We start from the raw sequence: 11060 nt of genomic DNA on the forward strand, positions 1-11060 counted from the left end.
GGTAGAGGGAGGCGGTCCACGGGCCTTCCAATTCCAGGAGTGTGGTGAGGCCACCTTTCTTTCTTTCTTCCTTCCTTCCTTCCTTCCTTCTTTCTCTCTCTCTCTTTCTTCCTTCCTTCCTCTCCTTGTTAACGTCTTTTTCTCTCTCTCTTTTTTAAGATTTCATTTATTTATTTGAGAGAGAGAGAGCAACTGGGGGGAGGGGAAGAGAGAGAGTGAGAGGGAGAAGAAGACTCCTTGCTCAGTGGGGAACTTGACTCAGGGCTCCATCCCAGGACCCCAAGACCCTGATCTGAGCTGAAGTCAGATGTTTAACTGACTGAGCTGCCCGGGTGCCCCACGAAGCCACTTTCTTGCTGCGGGCAGGCGCAGTGGGGACCGAGGCCAGCTGTGGACACAGTGCTACACAGGAAGCCTGAGTGGCAACAGTGTGATCACCAGAGACTGGCCCGCAGAAATGACAACTGTCCACACCCCGGGGGGAGCCATCCTTATCAACAAACTATAGTTCATGAGCTCCCAGACCCTGGGATGGCTAATAGTGTTTGGGTTTGTTTGTTTGTATATTTGTTTTTCCCAGAATGATTTTCTTTTCATTGACAGTGAGAAATAGATGGGCCAGGAGGCAGGGGACAGATCTGTATAGGCTCTCCCTACATCCACGCCCTATGAAAAGCCAAACTTTGATCAGAAACTGTGCCGACAGTGGTGTTGGGGCAAGGGGAACCGGAGACCCATCCCAGGGACCATGATCAGGGCACCTCCTTCCCCTCCAGGGCCGGGGCTCTCTGCAATGGCTGGCTTTCTGTGTATCTTTTATCTTATGCTCATGGATGACAATTCGCAGCAGTGGGGAGAAGCCACAGACCTGCTATCCAGGAAACCTCACGAACCACTCAGTTCTGTGTTCACTGGGCTGGATGTGAGACAAAGCTGTGTGTCCGACTCTATTCCCCCTGCCCTGGGCGCTCAGGCACATTGCATCTGCCAGCCTGCCGTGTGGTTCAGCAGGAACCTGTGCCTGAGTTCTGGACATGAGCTGAGGGCACAGATGATGGACAGCCCTCCTCAGCCCGGCCTCGAACCTCCCTCATGTCTTCCGGGCTTCCTCTCTGTGCCCTGCTGGCCAGAGGCAGAGGATCCCGGGGAGGACTCCCAGCCCTGGGGGATGGCGGCCAGGCAGACAGAGGAGCCGGGCCCCTGAACGACCTTGTGAACCAGATCCTCCCCCTCACCCAAGACAACCTGCTCTGTCCTGGGATGGGAGTGAGAAACAAGCATGTGTCCTGGGAAGCCACTGGCCTCGAGGGCTCCGTGTTACCTCTGTGACACTGCGCTGACCAGCGCACCCTGGAGACAGCCGTCCCCAAATCCTGCACTGCTGCTTGGTCAGTCCTGACTGCACCCAAACCGGCTGCGTCCAGCTCGGCTGTTCCCCACTTAGTGACCCACTAGCACATTCCAGTCCCACCTTCCTGGCTCGTGCCAGGTCACCCTGCTCCCGATCTGTGGTCGCACATTCTCTTACTCACAAGGGCTTGAGCCAACAAACTGCACGGATCGCTGGGTGACCTCCAGCGTGTCACTTGACCATCCCATGTGCAGTGGCACTAACTCCAGCCCCCCAACGCCATGAGGATCGGGGCGCCTCCTGGAGCTCAGAGCCCAGGAGCCTCCGCAGCAGAGGGCGCCTCCGTCACCAATGCACTCATCACCAGCTGGTGACAAGGAGCTAAGGCTCTACTCCTTGCACTCACAGAAGTGTCCTCCCCTGGGCAGGTGGCGAGCTTGTCCCCAGGCGTGCCCTGCCAGTGGGGCCTGACCCTGGAGCCTACCCCTGCCAAGGACACTTCCTTCCTCCTGGACCTCCAGCGGTGGCCCGCCCCAGCCCAGGAGGGGCCCCCAGGGGACAAGTGGGCTGCTCAGGAGCCACTCTGGAAATCTTGTCCCTACATCCTTGTCTCACACTCCTGGGGCACTTGGCGGTTTTGTTTGTTGGTTTCATGTAAATGCTCTTCTGAGGAATGACAATCCTGTGTGCACAGAACCAGAGGAGTTTTCTAGGGAAGGATTAGGAGAGGGTGGGAGGTAGGTGGCCTTGGAGGGTCCCAGGTTTGCCCCTCCAGGGCTTGCCCTGGGTCAAGAGCTAGGCAGAGGGGCGCCTGGGTGGCGCAGTCAGTTAAGTGACCAACTCTTGGTTTTGGCTGAGGTCGTGAGGTCTCAGGGTCATGAGATCAAGCCCTGCATTGGGCTCCATGCTCAGTGCAGAGTCTGCTTGGGTTTCACTCTCCCTTCCCCTCTGCCCCTCCCCCTGCTCCCTCTCTCTCTCTCTAAAATAAATAAAAAATCTTAAAAAAAAAAAAAAAGAGAGAGAATGAGAGAGAGCCAGGCAGGAAGCTCTTGAGAGTATTGCTCAAGAATAAAGGACGCCTGAGGGGCTGGGAAGTAATAGGGCTCATTCTGGCTGCCCTGCCCTACCTCTGTTTCCCCCCCGCCCATAGCCCAGAGAGATGGGACAGATGTGGACACTCAAAAGCCCCCTGCTTGCAGGGTCCTAGGAGTCCAGGCCCATGGGACTTAGGGCAGGAGGAGAGAGGGAGCAGGAACCAGGCATCAGGCAGGAAATGGGGTGGGGGGGTGGGGGGGAAGCTGGTAGAGTGTCACTGCTCAGAAGAGGCAGGGATCAAAGCACCTGGAGGGCTCTCCAGGACAAAGGCAAACACTGAGGTCCCTGCTGCCCCCACAGAGCCCGGCACCCCCCGCCCCCGGCCAGGTATAAGGGCCCCCGGCCCAGCAGGGGATCCAGGCTGTGGAGGTGCCATGGCCAAGTCCCAGCAGCTGCTGTGGCTACTGTTGCTGTCCACGCTGTGCGGCACAGGCGCAGGTGAGCCTCCCCAGCCTCTCCTCAGCTCCCTCTCTCCCGGGGCCAGGTGTGGAGGAGGCTTCCCGTCCGCCTCCAGGCGCACTGACCTCCGGCCCTGAGCCAGGCGTTACCCCTAGTCCGTAGGAGCTGAGGAAGCTGAGGCTCTGAGCGGCTCCCGCGCTTGTCCAAGGTTACACACCCTGGGGTGGGGGTGGGGTGCATAGAGCAGGTGGGACCCTGCTCCATCTGACTCCAGCACATTTAAGGGCCAAGCGCTCCTGGTAAAATTAGGTTTGGAGGTTGGGTGAAGTCAGAGTGCCAGGTGTGGCCTAAATCCCAAGGTTGCTCTGGCCCCAAACTGCAGCTGACTGGACCGCCTCGTCCCTGGCTTGTGCCTGGGGCCCCGAGTTCTGGTGCCAAAGCCTGGAGCAAGCACTGCAGTGCAGAGCCCTGGGGCACTGCCTACAGGAAGTCTGGGGCCACGCAAAAGCTGTGAGTACCTCCCGTGGATGCACCGGGACTGGAGGTCTGGCATAGAGCGTGCTGGGTGGCCTCTGCATGGGCCTGAGGGGATTCAAGCCCCCGCTAGGGGATGGGATAGGTTGGGATAGGATGGGATAAGATGACATGGATGGGTTGGGATGGGGGGTAGTCGCCTGCGCCTTGGAGCGCTCTGTCAGCCTCACACACCTGAGCTGGGAGCATGGCCCCCCCCCACTCAAATGCCCCACCTTGGGGCCCCCTCCCCAGGATGACCTGTGCCAGGAATGTGAGGACATCGTCCGCAGTCTCACCAAGATAATCAAGGAGGCCATTTTCCAGGTAATGAGGCCCAGATCCTGGATGAAGCTTGGGGGCCAAGAGATGGGGGACAGAACAGGGCACAGAGGTTAGCCCCCTAAAGAGGCCATCTCCAGGCCGAGAGTGAGACATGGGTTTGCCTGGGGACTCCAGGAACCTCCTGGCCAGGAGAGGGTCTTGGGAGTGAGCCAGAGATGGTATCTCTAAGGGGGAGGATCCTCCCTGTAGCCAACTACTTAACCCCTTGGCACTCTCTCAACTCTGGTGCCCTGGGAGAGGGTGGCCAGCCTGCCTGGTGGCGGTCCTGCCTCCAGGGACTCGGGCAGGCACAGACCTCAAAGAGACCAGCCTGACTGTCTCCTCCCTGCCTCCCAGGACACGATGCAGAAGTTCCTGGAGCAAGACTGTGATGTTCTGCCCTTCAAGCTTCTCGTGCCCCAGTGCCATCACCTGCTTGACACCTACTTCCCAGTGGTCGTCAACTACTTCCAGAGCCAGATCGTGAGGGCCCGGCAACCTTGCCTCCAGCCTGCCTCCCTGACAGCCCCCATGTCCAGCCACATGCAGAGTTACCCACGCACACTACGCCCCAGCCCCACACACATACACACACACCCTACCCGTGACCAGTCCAGGAGACACAGTGGCCCACAGCCACATGGCCCAGATCACAGCCCTACCTGCTCAGCTGTACTGAGTGGGTCCACACAATGGGTTTACAAAACCCCCACTACACACCCTCACACCCTTCACACTCACATACACTCACTCATACACTCATACCACACACTCAGTCTCATGCAGAACCCTCACCATCACATACTCACACATACAAACACACTCTCACACCCATGCTTGCACTTATCCATTCTCACAAACACACATGCTTGTGCTCATTCACACACATCCCCAGACACCTGCCCGAAGACCCCACACAGCCCCACCTCTGCCTTTTGGCTCCCCCCACCCTCACCACAGAACCCTAAGCCACAGCCCCCGTCCAGCCTGCTGCCCCTCATTCCAGGCCCAAAGCCAGAGGTCTTAGTGCAAGCCCTTGAGCCAGGCTGGGCAGGAGTGGGTCCCCTCCCACACCCTGACCACTCCCTCACCCTGCATTGCGCCCTAGAACCCGAAGGTCATCTGCAAGCACCTGGGCCTGTGCAAACCTGGGCGTCCAGGGCCAGGGCAGGAGTCGGGGCTGTCAGACCTGCTGCCGGAGAAGCTGATCCTCCCCGGGCTGCCAGGAACCCTCCAGGTGAGGGCTGGGCCTCACACCCAGGTGACAGAGGGCCCTTGCACTGCTGGCCCCTCATACAGATAGGTGGGATTCCAGACAACGACGCCACAGCCAAGGCCCATAAGCACTTGCCCTGGAGAGAGCAGAGCCAGCAAGGGGACAAGAAGCTCTAAGCAGGGCCTAAGGCAGGGAAAAGGGGAAGAGAAGGCAGGGGAGGTAGGGCCTGGAGGACGCCTTCTCCCAGGGCCCAGCCCAGCCTCACCTGGGGGTGATTCTCTCCCCCAGGATCTCTCTGAGCCTCGGCTGCCCATCCCCCTCCCCTACTGCTGGCTCTGTAGGACTCTGATCAAGCGGATCCAAGTTATGATTCCCAAGGTGAGACATCCAGGAATATGAGGAGCTCAGCAGGGCCCTCCACAGCTCCACCCTCCCCTCCCCTTCCTCATACCCCTGTCAGGGGCCACACACGGGACCCCGGAGCTCAGGCTCAGGCCCCGTGGGCGCCAGGCCTAGAGTTCATTCAACAATTGTAAAGCCCCCGCTATTACATGCCAGGCATTGTGCCAGGCGTCAAAGAATAAAAATGAACAAGACCTCGGTCTTGTCCACCAGCAGCTCATCATTGGATGGCGAAGAATCCCAGTTTGCTTGTTTGTTTAGAAAGTGCACACAAGGGAAGGGGGGGTTGTGGGGGTGGGGGGAGGGCGAGGGAGAGAATCTTAAGCAGGCTCCATGCTCAGCGGGGCGCCCAACGCGGGACTTCCATCTCACCACCCTGAAATCAAGACCTGAGCCAAAATCAAGAGTTGGACACTCAACCGACTGAGCCCCCCAGGTGCCCGGACGAGTGCGGCTTTTAGCGACAAAGGCCATCTTGGCACGTTTGTGTGCCTATGGGACTGGCCAGCAGATGGGAGAAGCAGTGAGGTGGGGAGAGAGGACAATGCGGGTAATGTACTTGGGGTGGGAGCGGGGGTCCAGGGCACGAGTCGATGGGCTGGCCTTGGGCAGAGCAACGACCGTTCCTCTGTCAGCGAAGTAGGGAGGTTAGGCGAGTGTGGGAGGTTCTGACACAAGCAGGTGACATGCACAAGCATTTGGTGAAACGTACCCGTTTGGAAGGTAGCGCACCCCAGAGACATACAATTCACTGTGTCGTGCGCCCACCTCCACCTTCCCAGCAATGGGGGACGGGGCAGCCGCCAGCCGCGGTAGACCCAAGGCCAGCCGGCGCCGTGCAGGTTCTTGACACGTGCTGGTTGAATGAATGAAGAAAGGAGGGAATGAGCCAGAGTGCTTGTCACCTCTGCCTCTCTCCTTGCCCTTCAGCTAGGAGGTGGAGTTTGGAATCGGGGTGGGCTGGGGAACCTCCTCGCTTCCCCCAGGTGTTCCAGGAGCCACAGATGAAAGCTGCCGCCACTGCAGGGAGATGTAGCAAGCCCCGCGTGTGCAGGGGGAAGCCCCAGGTCCGATCACCGTGGGCCCGGCGGACGGCCACCCATCTGGGCTGGCCACGCTCCTTCCCACAGCCCCAGAGCCTGTGGACACCGAGCTGGGATGGCGGCCTGGCCCCTGCACTCACTTAGTGACTCTGGCGGGGCCCCTCGGACTCTCGGATGCCCAGCATCCTTATCTGTAAAGAGCATACTCATTCCCCCTCCCAGAAAGGCGCAGGGTCAAACTACGAGTTGCCCGCAGGTGCCGGGCACAGCGTAGACCTTGCCGGGGCAGGTCCCATCGTGCCCTGTCTCTGCCCCCGCCCCAGGGTGTGCTGGCCATGGCTGTGGGCCAGGTGTGCCATGTCGTACCCCTGGTGGTGGGTGGCATCTGCCAGTGTCTGGCCGAGCGTTACACCGTCCTGCTGCTGGACGCGCTGCTGGGCCGCGTGCTGCCCCAGATGGTGTGCGGCCTGGTCCTCCGGTGCTCCAACGGCGCTGGCCCCGGTGAGCCTGCGGCCCCCATCCCTCCCCAGTGCCCACCCTCCTCTTCCCTGCCCCCTCCCCTGGCCCTGCCCCGCCCCCCCCACCCCCGGTGCCCCCTGCACTGCGCCAGTCCGGACTAGAACTGAGCACCTCTGCAGGGCAGGCTTGACGGTTCTCTCTCCCAATCCTCACAGCTCTGGAGTCCCTGCCCGCAGAATGGTTACCTCAAGAGTCCGAGTGCCACGTCTGCATGGTCGTGACCACGCAGGCCGGGAACAGCAGCGAGCAGGCCATGCCGCAGGCAATACCCCAGGTCTGCCTCAGCTCCTGGCTGGACAGGCAAAAGGTAAGGGATGGGCACGCGGGGGACTTGGGGCCCTGGGCCTGCCCCCAGTGGAGGGGGGAGCCCGGGAAAGGCTTCCCCGTCAGAGACACACAGAGTGGTCCGACCCCTGCCCTCAAGGAGCTCAAACAGGCAGGACGTGGGCCCAAAAACCGTGGAAAAAATAACACAGGGCAAAACCTGCCAAGGTCAGGGGTTGCCTTTGGACAAAGGGCATGGGCCCCAGAGGACCTGCAGGCCTCCCTCACGGACAAAGACTAAGGCCCAGTTATCATGCCATGCCCACGGGAGCAGGAGAGGGCCTGGCCTTCTCTGCAGGGTCCCCGTCCTGTCCTCGCCCCATCCCTCTCTCAGTGTGACTCACCGGGGACACACCCACCCTCAGAGAGGGCTGGGCTTAAAGGCTCTATTGTCCCAGGACTCAGAGTCCCTACAGTGAATTCCCTTCACAAAGTCAAGTCCTGAGGCAAGCCTACTGATGATCTGCCAGGGAGGCAGCGTTCTGCATGGCACTCCCCTGCTCCAGGATGTGCAGGGCTCCCCACTGCCCACCACATCAGGTTGCCAAGCCCAGAGGAGCTTGAAGATTTCTAGACCTGAAATTTGGGGGGATGGGAAGTGGTGGCTATGATGCAGGCCCCACGCGTGAGCTGCGAGCCCCTCCATCTCCAGTGTCCCTGGCTTTCCCAACAGAAACCCTCCATTTCAGCCTACACCAGCCTGTTCACAGCCGGAGCTGCTCACTGGGGGCGATGGCTGGAGCTCCACCGGGTCAGGAAGGAGCGCTGGAGTGACGCAGATAAGGGGAGAGTCCTGCAACGGGCCCAGTCCCCCCCCCCAACACACACCTGTTTCTTTCTCCTTCCTCAGTGCGAGCAGTTTGTGGAGAGGCACACACCCCAGCTGCACACCCTCATGGCCGGGGGCCGGGATGCCCACGCCACCTGCCAGGTACTCTCACCCTCCCGGCTGGTGCCAGGACTTTCCTCAGCTCCCAGAGCCCCCACCCTCTCCGGTCCATGATTGGCAGAGGCCCCGCTCCTCTGGGGCCAGGGCAACCCCAGGAGTGCAGGCCCAGGATGCTATTTTAACATGGGTCAAGGAAAAGCCACAAAAGAATGGACAAGGAGACATAGGAAAGGAGGGGGCAGCTATAAGGAGTGTGGTCTGATGCACATTAGGGAATGGCGGGTGTTCGCTGAGCAGCGTGTGCTCGGCAGGAGCTGCCAAGTGGGTGTTCTGGGGCAAGCATCCCACCTCCTCAGGCTCCAAACCTAGAAGGCCCGTGGCTCAGGCAGTCTACAAGGTCACACCAAGAACACCCACCAGATGGCAGGCAAAGTGAAAGCTGCCCCTTCCAGTAGGAGCTTCCCATCCCCCTCAGAGCTGGGAAGGGGGAACAGGATCCAAGGCCTCTGGCCCTAACTCTGTCCCTATGGCAGGCCCTGGGCGCGTGTAAGACCACGTTCAGTCCTCTCCAGTGTATGCACATTCCTCAGTTCTGACGAGAACTCAGAGCCATGCCAGGTGAGTCTGGGCTCCCAGTTGAGGGGAAGAAGAGGTAGATAGGTCGTGTACCCATCGGGACAGGGGCCCTGTGTTCCCCAAGCAGGAAGAGGTAGTCACTGCTGCTGGTTGCCCCATCCTCCCCTTCATAGGCCACAGCTCAAGGCTCCTGAGGGCCCCTCACAGCATCATCTCAAGAATGGCCTCTCTCACTCCCTCTCCTCAGAATCCCGCCACCCCTGGGGCTAGGCCCAGCTCCCACCTCCCTCACCTTGTCCCAGGCCTCAGGGGGAGCTGCAGCTCACCCTCTGCACTCACTGATCTTCAGTATTTGACGTACCAAGGCCAACCTTTCCTGAAGTTCAGGGGAAATCACGCTGTGCTGCACAAAGATGTTGTCCCCTTAGAAGCCAGGAACTCTACCATCATCTGACTCCTCCTTCCTGAGACACATTTCTCTCTTCCTGACTGTCATTGTCTAAGTCAGAGGTAGCACCTTAGGATGGAGGGGTAAGTCAGATGCTATGCAGACATAGCAACTGTGGGCTAGAAGTGTCCCTGAGAGCAAACTTGGCCCACTTCACCATTCTGCCCGGAGCCAGACCCTAACACCCCATGTGTTAGGTGTGTTCACTCATTTTTTAAAAAAAATGTAGTGGGTGCCTATGGCCAGAGTGCGCTTTAGGGGCAAGGTCTACAGCTGTGAAGAAAACGATGAACCCCATGCCCTCCTGGCACTCAGGCCCCAGGGTCCGACTCTTGCATCTGAGTGGGGCAGCCCAGGCCTGCTTCCGAATCTCTCTAGAATTATAAGCCCCTGTGGGAGGCAGTGAGGAGGAAGTGTCCCCCAACTCAGACCTATCCCACAGGGACCAAATTCATGTTTTCCCTCCACCCTGATGACAGCTGGGGGAACCTAGGGGCCGGGAAGCTGCCCAGGAGACCAGGGCAGCCTCCTTTCCCCAGCTCCTAAGGCTTCCGGCACCAGAAAGAGCCACGCCTTCCATCCCTGTTGGAACAGGAAAAGCAATGGATTGGCCCAGGGGACCTGGGCTCTGGTCCTGACTCTGCCGTCAACTGCCCCTGGGTTCTCCAGCCAAGATACATTGCCCCCTCTCTAGCTCTCATTCTCCTCAGCAGCAAAGGGGGATCGAAAGAGGTGGTTTCTCCTCCTCAGGCTCCCTGCCCTCTGCCCACATTGGGAAGCCTTCACTCCCACAGTCACCTTCCCCATCTCCTTTAAGCTGATGGACCATGAGCCCGCAGCTTGTGACCTCAGTCCTGCTGTCAGTCTTACCTCTCCTGTCTCTAACCACAGCCCAAAGCAGAGCCACTTTCTTCCTCTGCGGGTGTAAGGAGCAGCCAGGGCACCATCTGCTGGAGATCTGTAAGAGGCGGCTTCCGGCCCGGGGACTTCCGGCCAGACTTCACACACCCCACTGGAGCCAGCCCAGCTCCCACAACACCCCCGGGCTGGGTCCTGGGGAACTCGTCAGCCACACACTCCTTCCCTGGCTCCAAGAGGACAGCCTGCCTCACTTTCATCTCCATGTGCAAGATATTGGCTTTTACAGTGGTTTTGCCAATACTTTCACAAAACTCAAATTCAGAGGAATAAAAAAAAAAAAAAATGGGAACATCAAGTACCATAAAAGATAGATATATGAAGTCAAACTTTAAAAAAAAAATCAGGAAATCCCTGACTTGTCAAGAATGGACGCAGCAGGGCTCAAGCAAGGTGGGAAGGTGATTGGACAAACTTTCATATTTGAGATGTTCTCCGGCTTAAGAGCTATCACTTTAAGATGTAAAAAGGGGTTTTCTTTTTATCTTTTTGTAAGGCAAGCTTCCTCCAAGTTTTGGTTAAAATTCCAGTGTGATTCCATTTCTGCTATGATTTATCTCCTCAAAGCTCAGTTGGGGCATGTGCTAAAAATCAGTTCCTATGTAATCCAATGCCTGTAACAATACCAATAAAGCCTACTGCTTCATACTAAAAGGAAAAAGACAGTCATTGAAAATGCCCCCAAAGCCGCAGCCTCATGCGGCTGGACTGGGCAGCAACATCACTCTCCTCCTTGAGGGAGAAGTAGGCGTCCACGGGGCTGCCCCTGCCCCGTAACTGCTTCCCGCCCCGCCCCCTCCCCTCTCCCAAAGAGCCCACTCATGGGGATGAGATGAGGTTGTTAGGGTACCCAAAAAATCAAAATGTACAACAACAAAATTAAATAAACCTTTATCTTTAAAGACCTAAGTGCCTGGAAGTGTCCCTTTATTTATAAAAGAACTTTTGTTACTATATGTCTTATTATGAAAGAAATACATGTTTATTATAGAAAATTCAGAAACTGCAGGTCACAAAGGAGTGGAAATCACCCACAATCCTAC

At 58.2% G+C, this 11060-nt stretch overlaps 2 protein-coding genes across 3 annotated transcripts in view; one reads left to right on the forward strand and one right to left on the reverse strand.

Moving 5' to 3' along the window:
- The window catches only part of GNLY (granulysin), a 29345-nt gene extending 19290 nt beyond the window's left edge, over positions 1-10055 (reverse strand). The window contains exons 1-3 of one of the 2 annotated variants that reach the window (XM_035001153.1): positions 9970-10055; positions 7048-7154; positions 6013-6156 (exon numbers count right to left, since the gene is read on the reverse strand). The gene's annotated coding sequence lies outside the window, so the exon portion shown is untranslated. The remainder of the gene's footprint in view (positions 1-6012; positions 6157-7047; positions 7155-9969) is intronic. The other variant, XM_035001154.1, reaches the window with a different exon arrangement.
- SFTPB (surfactant protein B) lies at positions 2821-9873 on the forward strand. Its single transcript, XM_035000545.1, has 10 exons — positions 2821-2884; positions 3228-3355; positions 3614-3685; positions 4040-4165; positions 4791-4943; positions 5187-5276; positions 6667-6844; positions 7018-7169; positions 8037-8117; positions 8609-9873. The coding sequence occupies exons 1-10, from the start codon at positions 2821-2823 to the stop codon at positions 8669-8671; spliced, it is 1107 nt and encodes a 368-aa protein (XP_034856436.1). The 3' UTR covers positions 8672-9873.
- Positions 10056-11060: the final 1005 nt, after the last annotated feature.

This window comes from Mirounga leonina, unplaced genomic scaffold (genome assembly GCF_011800145.1).
Source record: "Mirounga leonina isolate KUSES-001 unplaced genomic scaffold, KU_Mleo_1.0 Mir_125, whole genome shotgun sequence".
NCBI lineage: Eukaryota > Metazoa > Chordata > Mammalia > Carnivora > Phocidae > Mirounga > Mirounga leonina.